At 44.9% G+C, this 13,773-nt stretch overlaps 1 protein-coding gene and 1 long non-coding RNA gene across 3 annotated transcripts in view; both read right to left on the reverse strand.

Moving 5' to 3' along the window:
• LOC149337141 (uncharacterized) overlaps positions 1-13,773 on the reverse strand; it is a 312,219-nt gene that overhangs the window by 13,665 nt on the left and 284,781 nt on the right. For both annotated transcript variants that reach the window (XM_089553348.1, XM_089553350.1), the window contains exons 2-3: positions 8,263-8,389; positions 1,579-1,721 (exon numbers count right to left, since the gene is read on the reverse strand). In XM_089553348.1, coding sequence (XP_089409474.1) covers positions 1,579-1,721; positions 8,263-8,389 — 270 coding nt within the window. The remainder of the gene's footprint in view (positions 1-1,578; positions 1,722-8,262; positions 8,390-13,773) is intronic.
• Positions 10,878-11,834, reverse strand: LOC149337142 (uncharacterized). Its single transcript, XR_016284604.1, has 2 exons — positions 11,634-11,834; positions 10,878-11,014 (listed from the first exon to the last, which is right to left on the reverse strand). It is a non-coding gene; the product is annotated as an uncharacterized LOC149337142 (long non-coding RNA).

Raw genomic sequence — 13,773 nt, forward strand, 5'->3', positions numbered from 1 at the left:
CTCTATGATAAATAAGCCAACACACTTTACAATGGTAGCAGTATCATCCCAGCTACCCCAATTTCAGGTTGTTGGAGCAATCCCCACTATCATCTCTTCATGCCATTTCAAAACGGTAATGGTGCAAGCAAACACCAAAAAGCACCGTCAGGACATGTGTCTGCATGTGTTATTAGCATGGGTGTGGTGCGGAGTTCGATACATCGATTTACCATGAAATTGCAGTTCGATATGCGGCCCAGCTTTCCTATACTTTTACAGAGGATTTTTAAGTAGATAATCTATGGGTTCAATACAGCCAATAGTTTGAATATCCAGGTTCGGTAATCCGGGCTCGACTGTATATCCAGGTTCAAGGGTACATTCAATCCCAAAAATATTGAACCCGAAGGGCATCGAAAAATAGTTCGATATATCCATAACTCGATACTTGAAACCTGTCAATAGCTCATCTTTAATATAGAAACTAATAAGGTAGCCGATGCTATAGTCGAATACAACTCAGGAACGAAGTGGCAGATGCGCCTCAAAGGAGGCCTCTGGCCAATGGCGTCGACCGACTGACATGACGCCGTGGTTAATCCAATTAAGCTGTCGTTATTCCTCATTCATCTGCCACTTCAATTTCCCACTAGCGGGCACAAGGGGATCAGTCAAGGGGGAGATAGGGTGAATCGGTCGAAGCCATTGGGTGGGGGATCTCTTTAAGGGGCATTTGCTGCTGCGTTCTCGAGTTGTATGGGACTAAAGCAGAGTGCTCCTTGTAGACATGCCACCCACCAATGCATTGGCAGTGCACCTTTCACCAGGTGTCACTAGGCACAGCCTGCTTCGCATCGGAGCCATACTAGATGGGGCTTTGAAAATATATGGGTTGTACTAGCTAAAATATGGATCAGGATTTTAAAAAGCTAGAATGTTCTTCCTTTATGAAATCAAGTGAATGTTGTTAGCAGTTGTATGTAAAGTAATGGCCAGTACGTTTTGCATTCCACCTGCTTCAATAATTGGTCAATAAGCATAGAGAATTTTTTAAAAATTTGTGGTGTTCATCAATGGGAGATTAAAAAGGTGATTATTTTTAAAGATAATTGATTACAAAGCAGAAGAAAAAACAACAACATGCTGCCGGTGAGATCGTGGCTTTGGGTCCCACTGGTGATATGTGGCTGTTTTTCTTCTGCTTTCTATAGTGGGTTCAGATCCCAGCAGCAGCAAGTGGTTATCTTTTCTTCTGCTCTCTAATCAGTTACTTAAAAAATAGTCACCTTATTAATCTCTCATTGATGAACGTCACAAATTTAAAAAGAAATCCCCTAAACGTTTGGTTAGTGACTGTTGGCTTCCGTTAATGTATGTCATAACGAGCCCCTCTTTACCATTCCCTTGTTTGCTCAAGAGCGATATAAGACGACATTCCTCTAGTTATGAAGACTTATGAAGTTATGAAGCGCTTGTGTCGTGTCTTTCTCCCACCTTGGTCCTCGTTTTTGGCGCTAACTACATCATAATTGCGAAAACTGTCCCTGCTTTACAATACAGAGCCCGCATGAAGAGGGAAGAAGGTGCTGCACTTGCCCTTGACGGCGTCCCGGTCCTCGCAGGTGGCGTAGGCGTACTTGCGGGCTGCGCTGATGACCTGCGCCTTCTCCTCCTTCTGCTCCAGGGAGAGGCAGAAGGCTGTGTAGTTGAGCAGGCATTCGAGCTTCTGCCGGATGTCCCTGCACATGCCACACGCGCTCAGCGTCAATTTATTTATTTTTTTGTTTGACAATACTGTCAGCCACCTTTTGGTGGCCAAATCAGGAACGGGCAGAGTACAGTGCATTAACAAACAAACAGGCACGCACGTGGTGTACATGGGGTTATGGCAGAAAAATAAACAGGAAAAAAGACACAGCAAGGGACATCGGACGCGAGGCCTGTGCATAGTTTACATAACTGCAGTGCAATTTCCGGAGAAGATACGGGACCGCTGCCAATGACTCACACGAGAAGAGATCATTACATACACCACTATCACAAGAAGGGATGCAAAGCAAGCAAGAATGTTTCAAATGATTCGGATTCAGTAACGTCGGGAGGCAGTGCGTTCCATTCGAGGATGGATCTCGGGGAAAAAAAGAATGGCGATATGAATTTGTTTTACATTGAGGCATTAAAAGTGTTATGCTGTGTTTTCCTCGAGTAGTTCTTGAATTAGAAGCACACCCACAATGCACCATCAGCACACATTGCCCGGAGTCAGGTTGCATGGGACTAAATCACGAAAATAATATTCCATATAAATAGATCGCTGCTCAAACTCAACAACCTCGTGGGAGCAACAACAGCTACTGACCATCACTGGTTTCATTGTGCTGCACACAGAGGAGTCATAACTGCCGCTGCAATTTTTTTTTGTGCATGTGTACTGCTCTTTGGAGCTCTGATTTAGGCTGGCATACAATACAGCACAAGATAAAACCCTGTGGAACTTCTTAGCTGCTAAAATTATGGTAATCCCTGCTAATGAGTGACCAAAACGATGGTGTACAGCGAGTCCCGCCAATGACAGCAGATGTGTACGGAACATCTGCCACAAATACAAGCACCTGCTTCTGTGGATATTTATGTCAGGTGTCCACGGGACATCAATACCATGTAATTTAAAAAAATTAAGAAGAACACCAAGCATTTCGAATATTTTCATTTGCAACAAGGCAGGAGATATCGAATTATACCAGGAGTTTCAGCGAAGCCCGCCAATAATTTTTAAAAATAGAGTTTTTGAGGTAAAGAGAAGCTTTCTGCGGTACAGAAATACAGGTGTTGGTGGACGTCAAAAAGCAGGAGAATAATGTTAACTGTTGAAGTGTTTACATAAATTCTAATACGTAACTTTTTAACTATTACTAAATGGCGCAATTTTTTCCCTCGCATCCGCGACACATTGCCTGACACTTTCACATACGCTGAATTAGGCTACATATGTATGTCCCAAGTGGCTTAAAAGCACGGCAGTGCAATCACTTTGTTTTTCGTTAATGCTGCGTACCACAAAGTTTTGAATGCAAATTGTTTATTGCTTGAACAGTGGCAGCTGGCGTCTTGTTTTTGAAGATGCCCGAACACTGATTCTTTCTTTTCCTTGCACACCTAAAGCGACATTTCCACAAACACTTCCCATTTTCTTCTCTGTTATTCTGTGCTGTTTATTGCATTAAAAGTCACGGGGTTCACTCAGAAAAACTAGGTTGCCGCTCCTTTTCCTGCATATTTGTTTTTTTTGGGCACATACATTGAAACAGCTTGCATTCACTCTCAAAAGGTTCTTCCAAAGAATAATTTATTTCAAAGCTTACTTCCACCCCGAAAAGACCCCTTTGCAAATAGCTAGTTTTATTTGCAGCTCGTACCGCACCTGCCACAAATAAAATAAAAGAGCACATACCACAGATGCCACGCAGCAATAGCAGCTCTGGCTTCTGAAGTTTGGTAATTTTCTTCAGTTAACTTTTCCCCATAAATAATCAAATGACAGATCTTGTTAAGGCGCCGAGATTTATTCTGATGACTTAACACATGGAGAATAAAAACCCCATTAGGGAGTTTAGAGCAGCGTACACAGTCAACAATTTTGTACGTAGTAAGAAAAAGAGGTGAGCTGCTTCCAACAACGAAGTAGATTCAATTAGTCAGAGCACAAAGCCAGAAGCGCATTTGCCTGAGGGGATTAAGTGCTAAAATTTGGAAGTGCCTTACAAAAACACCGGCAAACTTTGCAGAGTCCCACTAAACTTCTTCATTTCATTAGCCACAGAGCACTAAAGTGCAACTTTCTAACGCATTTACGGGTAACTGCAAGAGACTGGCTGAGGCACGCAATGCTATATTTAGAAAACAAACAGAAGGAAGCGCAAGAAAATAGCAGTTTTTCGTAACTGAGAATGACAAATGGTGAGCGCACAGAAGGAAAAAAAAAGGCAGCCAGGAGAAGCCAAGCAACAATTAAAAATGTCGAGAATATCCCAGGTAGCGCCGAACATTAGAACAGTGTTACAAAAACATTACACATTTCTATACAATGCTATGTTAACGCTGCATTCTAAATGTTATAATAATGGCAAATATTAAGAAGTAATGTTAATGCTGTACATTAAAAATTGGATCAAATTTCAAACTAAACATGCTAGTGCACTAGATGCTCTTATAATGTTAATTCCTAATCGTAAAAAAAATTGCAAATATATTGCCAGCATTGGACCCTAGAACTTTTCCCAGTGTTCTTATAGTAACTACATTCTTAAACTAGCCGAATTTTGCCGTAAATTTTTCAGATGGGGTTTGCAACAGTTTCCATGCACAGCCCTAAACCTGTGTCAGAAATCTATGCTTATTATCCATTCAACACTATCACTTATGAGAAACTCTCCCTGGCTGGCTATTGAAGTTTAAGGCCACGGTATCCATTAGAAGATCAATGTGTGAGTAGCATGTAATTAGCCAATCGACCTTGTATTAGCTGTATGCATATCCAGTTTACCTGGACGGTCAACAAGTGCAATCTGTTGGCTCCGAGTAGCAAACACCGCATAATTCAATGGGAATATCCTAAACTAGTATTTCTGAGAAAACTAGAGAGTCCCATTAGATTTTGCGTGAACGCAGTAAAATCATGACCAACTTTTTGTCCTCGCTGCAAAATCTGACCTATAAAATTCTTACTGTGTCTGTCCGACCATCATAGAAAATTTATCGGAAGTGCTCAAAATTCAAAATTCCCCCTGCAATTTTTAGTGTTCAGCGCCCCACAGCACGTCGTGGCAGTAGTAGTCCTGTTTCACCCTTACTGCCCCTTTGAAAGCGTTGATTACAGTCATGAGCTCACACAATTCGCGGGTCTAGCTAGCAGGTTGCTTACCGTCTTTACAAAAGTTGCACATATGTTGTACAAATGTTTAACTAAGGTTAGAAAATTGTTATTCCAACGTTTATTTACACAGTTTTGCAAACACAAGAAAAAAATACATTAAAAACAACGTATTAACTTTTGACCAACAATGTTCTAACGTTTCGATGCTACCTGAGATAGTGACAAGCAGACTTGTTAGAAATATGTTAAACTACCTAAGATAGTAACAAGCAGACATGTTAGAAATATGTTAAACAAAGAAGGTACTTGGCCAGCTTATTAGCACACAAATTCTCTGCAGAATTAACTTGTATCTGAAAAAAATCGTTTCAGAGAAGCACTTCATAAATTTATCCCGCTGCAATTCAATATTACCAATAGTGGGGCAAAGTGCTCAAACATATCCCACGAGGCACAAGGGAGTGTGTGGCCGACTGTACTTGGAACACCATCTAGTGATAGCCACAAGTGTTGTCAGCGAGGTTGCACACATGAGCTGCGAAAGCCGGCTCATGTTTAGCATATGCACGCAAAATCAACGAATGCTGTTGATGAACAAACTGCACAAGTCCATCGGACATCTCGTCGACATCTGTTCGAGACAGACTTGGTACCCTATGGGTACCTGCCATATCTCTAAATGTTAACTACGCGCATCTTGGACATCCCTGTCTCCATTTGCGAAAGCATATAGCACACGAAGCAGTCAGACATGAAAGATTCCTCACACCCGTACTAACTATGGCCGCCAAATGCTGAAATACACACTACCACACGCTCTTAACTCTTCTGATAACACGTCAAAATGATCTATCAATAAGTGTATGTGTAATTACTCAAGACATTAACACTCGCAATTATGAACCCGCAACGTTAACCCGATCACTTAACATGTTTTTATGATTATGTAAAGCCGTCGCCATATATACGTATTGCTTTTCTTTATATCGCCATCTTTTTTTTTCTACTGCTGTATTGCTCTGTGAACGGGGTGCTGGCCTTTGTCAAGCCGTTACAGGCTTTTTGCTAGCACCTCGTAGCATCGAGTTTTGTAACATCATTGTTGATGCTAAATAAATTTGAATTTGAATTTGAATTTATCACTCCCGGTTATCACTCCGGGTTATCACTCCTCTCAGTTCGCCGTCGCATCGCCAGCCTTTGCTTATTCTACAAATTCTACCACAGTTCACTTTCCTGCACACCCTACATCGTCCCGCCAACCCGCATATCTCATCGCACTTCTCATCCTTTCCAAGTTTCTCGACCACGTTCCGCACGGTTACTTTTGCAGCCTCATTTTTCCCCCGTACCATTGTGTACTGGAACGGCCTTCCCAGCGACATTGCAGCCATCATGTGCTCCGCGACCTTCGATGATAATCTTCATGCTCATTTGTCATCGTGTTAACACTTGCCGCCAACGAATATTGTACCCACCCCTGATGTAATGCCCCTCACTGGGCCTTTAAGGAAAATAAATGAAATAAATGAATGAAATGAAATGAATATTCTAAGTGTAACTGTCGAAAGCAAACTACCAAGTGGAAACATTTTAAAACAGCAAGAACAGCAAACCAAAACTCAGTCCACAGCTATAGGGACGATGCTTCGGGTGATGCAGCGATGACACCACAAGCATTACTACAAAACATTGCTATGTGTATTCAAAGGATGATGTAGTGACTAAAAGCGATGAATCCTTTGATAAAATGCCTGCAATGACCTAATACAAGCCTCAAAATTTTGTTCCTGAAGCGGAGAACATCTATGAAAGGAGTTGTATAGACATCAAATTTTTTTTCGCTCGTGTTTCCTTTTTTTTAACAATGTGTTAGACATTGGTATACATGTAGCACCCCATGGTATTCATCTACGACCACCAAACGATTTATAATTGAATCTCTTCTTGATGCTGTTTAGGTTTCATTAACCGAACGATGGTTGTGACGTGTAGTTGAGCTTTAGGTTACATGAGGCACAACAAAATGGCAATATAACTGCTTATAAATCATTTGTTGCAATTCTACCTCTTGAAGTAGGCTGTGTTAAGTGCTGTAGTAAGGTAAAACTAGGTATCAACTTTGCAGTTTTTCTGAACCTTGCATGACCTAAAGTTCAACTGCATGTCACAGTTGTTCGACTGATGAAGCCCAAACAGCATGAGAGAAGAAATTTAATTATAAATTATTTAGAGGCCATATATGTGAATACCATGCAGTGATCCATGTGTTCCAATATCTTTAAACACCATTTTAAGGAATAAATCATGCAATAAAACTAGGTGTCTATATATTCCTTTAGCATGCATGTAATACTTGTGACATCGAAAATGCAGTGTTGCCCGTAGAAACCATAAAAAACAGAAATGGCAAAAAACCACTTTGCACCAGAATCAGATGACGCGTGGCTGCCAATCATGGTGGAAGTACTCAGGAATGACAAAGAAAAGATTTACAGTACGATACAACTCAAGGATGCAGCAGCAAGTGCTCCTCAAAGAAGCCCCTCAAACAATGGTGTCCACTGATTGTCATGAAGTTGCAATTAACCCTCTTGCACTTTCCAGCCACCTGTCATGTCGTGCCACAAGTACAAAGAGATTAACTGTGACGTCATGATAACCAGTCGATGTTATTGGTTGGTTGGTTTATTGGGGTTTAACGTCCCAAAGCGACTCAGGCTATGAGGGACGCCGTAGTGGAGGGCTCCGGAAATTTCGACCACCTGGGGTTCTTTTAACGTGCACTGACATCGCACAGTACACGGGTCTCTAGATGTTATTGGATGGACTACCTCCTTCAGTGGCCATATTTGATTCTGCACTCTTGAGCTGCACCCACCTAACAATATAAGTTTCATTAGAAAATTGTAATCTCGAAAAAAAAACCCGGAGCTGCCCTTTAAGGGATGAAGATTCAATTCACAGAATGGAGGTTCCATTACAAAACACCTTTAGCTATGGTTGTACGGCGTGCCCGTATCTCTGATGACATGAGCAATTATAAGTGTACGGCTGGGAGGGTTATGCGTACAGGTCTCGAATAACAGCATGGCAGGATGTGCCTGTGTATCTGTAGTTAGCTATAGCTAGAACTGTTTAGTTTCTAAAAGCATGACGGTGCTTGTGCTGGCAACACCGGGCTTAGGTAGCTACATAGCCTCTCTGGCCAGCTGTACACCAAAGGCAGAACGAAAAGGAATGTCATACCCTGAAAATGTCTACAGAGACCCTACAGGATGAGAAGACGGATGTTATCACCTGCATATGAATCACGCTACTCGCACTCTTCAGACCCGTACGAGCATACATGTGGGGAATGCAGTGCTTGATAAAGGTACCCTCTCCGAGGCATCGTGGCAACTCACCGGCACTTGGTCAGCAGCTCGGGCACGGTGGCCTTGGAGGCGTCCTTGATTTGCTGTGTCAGCAGGGCTGCCTCGCACTGCTGGGCTCGGCTCGCGCTGCAGTCTACGAACTGGCCACTGCTCGGCACTGCGAAACACAGGGGAGAAAGAGAGAAAGATGTAACGTACGAGCAGAGATGTCTCCTCCGCACACGCGTGCACTTACATCGCATGCAGTGGTAGTGAAGTGAATAAGATACCAAAACGCGAACAAGAACACGTCGAAAATTCTTTAAGAGCGTTGCAGGACACTAATATGCAGCCAGCTAAGAATATACACTTTGCAGCAGCCCATTACACAGAAAAATGAATCAGGCACGCAGGTCAGTGTAGCTGTTTGTAAGAATGAGAAAAATAGTGGTCGATGGGTAAGATCGAACTAGGATATCGACAAACTTCTTAAGGATTAGCCTATATAGGAGTAAAAAGGGAATAAGTTGTACTTTACCGCAGTCCCTTTTAGGGCCAGGGCATACGCTGACCAAGCCCTGGGGTAGATTTCCATCACTAAAAATACGGAATACTTACCGCTGGCAACGGGAACACAGTCCCTCTTCAAAACATGCAAAGTTCTTGCAGTTAACACGATTGAACCTGAGGTATCAATTTCCCCTATTTGCTAACCTCAAAATGTCTGATTCCTCATTTAAAAGCCTCCCATTGCTAACTGCACCAAGTTATTATTCTTTGCGGAAAGTAAGCATTCCGTATAAGTGGTCGAAATCTACTCCGGGACATGGGCAGCATACCCTGCACCTAAAAGGGAGTGAACTATAGAGGAAAGCTTACTTCCTCTTTACTCCCATACAGGCTGCTAAGAGAGTGTACTGTAAATACAAGAATATTCTGCACGAGCGCACCCGGCCAGAAAACGGGCAGACATTTGTAGAATGATTCCACCGCTTGCACACCGACTATAAATGATCCCAGCTGGTAGGGTGGACAGCGCTTTAAAAGACGAGACTGCCTGCTGCAAAAAAAAAAAAAGAAAACCCAGTTCCCAACATGTTGTATACATGCATTGTACAACCAAATTTATAGCAAATACAGAGCTCACAAGAGAGAGTAGCGTCTGAATTTCTGCCAATAATTTTAGAACACTATATAAGCCGCAGTGAGTCAGCATATTTAGGCAGCAATAACTGCCTGCAGCAATAACTGCCTGCACCTCTTGTGAACTTCACTCGGAAAAGTGGTTGTTCATCTGTTTACACCGGTGGCCTCCAGGCCGTATTTAAACTAAGTAAATGGCCGCATGTTCTTGTCTAGCGCGCTTAGTGTATCGTATATATGCGCTGAATGTGATGTCATGGGTGCCATGATACGAGTCCACAAATAAGGAAAACGAGAAAGAACAAACATCGGCCGAGAAGGAAAAAAAGCACCGTACATGCACTAGCTAGCACATGACGTCTTTTTTTTTTATTATTCTCAGTCCATGTTCTGGCACACTAGCAATTATGTCCCGCTGTTGTAAATACCAACTAGCTCACTTTCTGAGATAGAAGTCCACAATCAGCTTATACACAGTGCATGTCAGAGCATGTTGCGACAATTGGATCATGTAAACATGCTTTTCCCCATGCTCCTGGCCACCAACATGGCGGCCACTATGACAATGCACCGTCTTGAGCCGCACGTACAACGCCACTATGTGGCCACTATAAGCGGGGGCGACGTACAGGTCGAGGGGAGGCCGTGCGCACTGGTGGACGATGTGCTTATGATTAGACCGCTCGCTCTGCGCTCGGTTATGTATGCTGCGACCAGCCTTCTATCTCCGTAGCTGCGACCGACGCATTGTGCCCGCCGCAGCACAGCGCGTTCCATTGGTGCGCTCATTACAACATGGCGCCGTCCGCACCCCCTTCACGTAGTTCGGCACGGTGATTACGGAGCGCGCACCGGTGCCTCGGCAAATCGGATGCAAATTTATCGGGCGCCGCTGACCCACAGCCCTGAGCCCCGCGGTGGGGCACAGCGCCCAAACACAGGGCCCGCGCACGCACGCGACACGAGCGGACGACGTCGGCGGGGACTCGGGAGGCGTTTGGAATCCGTGCGAGCACAGGCATGCGTGCGATGCTCTCATTGAGGCCTGCCGGAAAAAACAATGGCGCCTTCGTTCGCATCGGTGCATTTGTGAGCGGGAACCTGATGGGTAGAACGGACAAGCAATGCCACCTTCAGTGCTGCGAATGTTTGCGGCGAAAGCATAGGACAGGAGAAAGGCACTGGAACTGCCTCACTCGGAGTGAACATCTGAACCACGCCGTGGGGGAGCTCCTGAAGGAAGTCACAGAGCAGTGAAATTATAACAACCCAAGCAACCACCGATATCCTTCGGACGGCCGACAGAGGTCTATTTCGGATGTTCTGTACGTCCGCTGAACATCCACAAACAGCCGGTAGACGTCCGTCGGCCGTCCGAAAGGTGGCCAAAGGTATACGGTTTGCCCGTCGACGGACGTCCAGTTGAGTACGTCCATTGGCGGATCTTTCTCGAATATTCGCATATATGGTGCACGCGTGCTTTTTTCACTCCGCGCAATGCAATAAAACCAAAAACAATTTGATGCATAGCACGCATATTTTATTGTGGTTGATGATACATCAGCAGAGCAATGGGTTACATTCGGAAAATTTCTTAAATGTGACTCTTCAAATGTGGCAAGCTTGGGACACATCCGTAATCTTCCCACCCACAGGATTTCTGAAATAAAAAAGAACGCGGCAAACATCAGTCATGTGAAACAAATTGCACAATGCAGTAGCCAAAGTAAAAACATTGGAACCAATTAATAGAAGTGTTTAATGCTGCAAGTATAACAGACAATGCACTTTAACAAACACCTCAATAAGTATAAGGCAATAACAGCTCTCACTTTTCCACACCATATTTGACAATGTATCTGTTCTTTATTTATTTTCATGGGCCTTAGGGCACTAACCTGCGCAGCACTGTACGCGACTGTGCACAGAAAGCCGCAAAGCTTCCGTTGCGAACCACTGCGACCTCACGTGCCTCCTATGGTCTGCCTTTCGCGCGTTGGCACTGTTTATATAGGCACAGTAAACATAGCGATGCCTTAAAAATTAATAAGATGCGAAAACACTCCGTCCCGCAACTTTGAAGAGGAGTGGGAATTAGTCGCGCGAGTTGAGGGTTCCCGCAGCTGTGTGATGTAGGCTCCCGAAAGTGTGAGAACAGCACACACTTGGGGAAGCCATCTCCTCGCGCTTACTGCTCCCACTGTCCTGTGAACGAATGTTATATGAGCATGCTGCATTGTCCTAGAAGCAAAGTTCCAAGAAGTGTACTGGATACATACCTTCGTAGGCAATCACATGTGCACTAAGCCTTCTTTACACCAAGGTCGACGCAGTACGGGATTCCGGTGTTCCAGAAGAGCTCCAGGCGCTTCCCGTATCTTTCGAATTGCTTAAGTTACATACAACTTTCGTGCACAGACCGAACAAAGCCACATTTTATAATAACAGAGCTATAAAGATCTGCGCGACAACACTACGCGACATATCAACAACAGCGCTACGGAGCCGTACTGATGGATTGGTCTGACCGCGAACTGACATCTATGATGATGGTGATAGCAGAATGCACGGGAGTTTTGATCATTGGTTTTGATGCTTACGAATGGTTTCAATGGCAAGTTTAGCTAGCAAAACAGTGGACATGTCGCGCAACTCCTCTAATTTGGAGAAGTTTTATAAATATAAAACTAGTCATTGAGTTCTTGCAAAATTCTGCAACACCTGCTTCTCCTCTTAGATAAATTTAGCTCGTTGGCGGCTCTTGCACTGCAGGTAGGAGTGAAATCGTACCAATTTACAAACGTCTTCGCGTCAAACCCTCCAACTGATGCAAATAAAACAGTATACATACAAGAAAGACTCGAATTTTCTGTGAAATAAAAAACATCCATACTCATGGCCTGGGAAAATACTCGACCTTACATCCTTCGGACGTCCACCTCGTCTCTCATGCGGATATACAAAAGTGGACACTGTCCGTACGTCCAGCGGATGCACGAATACGGATATCCGAAATCGGATTGTGTTCGTACGTCCGATGGACGTCCGATCTCGGCAAAGGACGTTCGGATCTAGCTTGTACGTCCGACGGATATCTGTGGTTGCTTGGGAACAGCGGATAGACACCGCAAAAAACCAAGGGACTGTTTGATTCAGCCGGACACGCATGTACTCTGCTTCATGTTACTGTAATTCGCAAAGACAAAACGCATCCGTTATCCCGTCGCGCAGCCACTGACACAAACAAGCACTCATAACTGTAAACTATATATAGAAACTATATAAACTATATATAGAAAAGCAGCGCTACCGAAAGCAAAGCCTGCGAGACGTTGTTTGGCGACATCCGACGAAGTACGGCAGAGTGAGGGAGAAGGCAGCGGAAATGAGAAACCTTACCGTCCTTGACGTCATCACCGAGCTTCTCCGCACCTCTCCGATGCTGTGAGGAGAAGCCTGAACTTTAATCATCAATTAAGATTCTATTTTGAGCCCAAGAGCAAAAAAAAAAAAATCTTGGCATGCTTTACCTGCACCCATTATAACGAGGATTTAAACGCTTGAATATCGGGAATACTAAAAAAAATGGGAGCAGTTGGCTAATTTGAGCTCATTCCTATGAGTAGAGAGAGACCACTTTGAACTAGCTAAAATACAGCTGGAAGCAATTAAAATTGGTTCCAATCGCATTTTCCGAATTTCCTCAGTCTCTTCTGGCTGGCTGGTCCCATCGATGTCGTGCCGCCAACGTATCGTGCTGCGTTTCTTTCACGTTCTCGTGAACGGCGCGACAGAAAACCGGCCGGGAGCCAGCTGATCCATCGCAGCACAGCCCGGATCGTTCTCCGAGAGACGTCGGCTCTCGGAATAAGGGCTCCCAGCAGCCCAGGCGCACAGCGACGCCGCCGAGTCCGACGCCAGCCGCGGGCCGGGATTTATGTCCCCGGGCTCGCTTTCCCACCCATCGATCTCGGATGCCGGCTCGAGTCGCATAAACACAGCCGCATTCCCCCGGATGAATCGGCGGCCGGCAGACATATCGAATGATACAGGACCCCGCATACATCATCGCCGCCCTGGCTGGCCGCAGAGCCCGGCTCTGCGCGCGCCCGAGGCGGCCATCGCTGAGCCGAGGTCGCACGATATGCAGTTCCCACGGGCGCCGCTCTCGGCGAGATGTACGCCGCGGTCGGCACGGAACAAAAGGAACGCGGCCGGCGTTTCCGGTGCGGTGAGGACGCGCTCTTTCTTTTGGCTGCCAAGCTCAGCCAACGTCACCTAGAAGACTCGCTCAGCGAAGGGCTCTGACGAAGATGAACGCTGAGGCACATGGTTCTTGCAAAGCAGCGCAACGGCTCGGAGCCAAACAAGGACAAGGAAGGGTCGAAACACAGCGCTGAATTTCAAGGCGAAAGCCTT

The sequence above is a fragment of the Amblyomma mixtum genome, chromosome 7 (assembly GCF_055824585.1).
Source record: "Amblyomma mixtum isolate Tamu chromosome 7, ASM5582458v1, whole genome shotgun sequence".
Classification (NCBI taxonomy): domain Eukaryota; kingdom Metazoa; phylum Arthropoda; class Arachnida; order Ixodida; family Ixodidae; genus Amblyomma; species Amblyomma mixtum.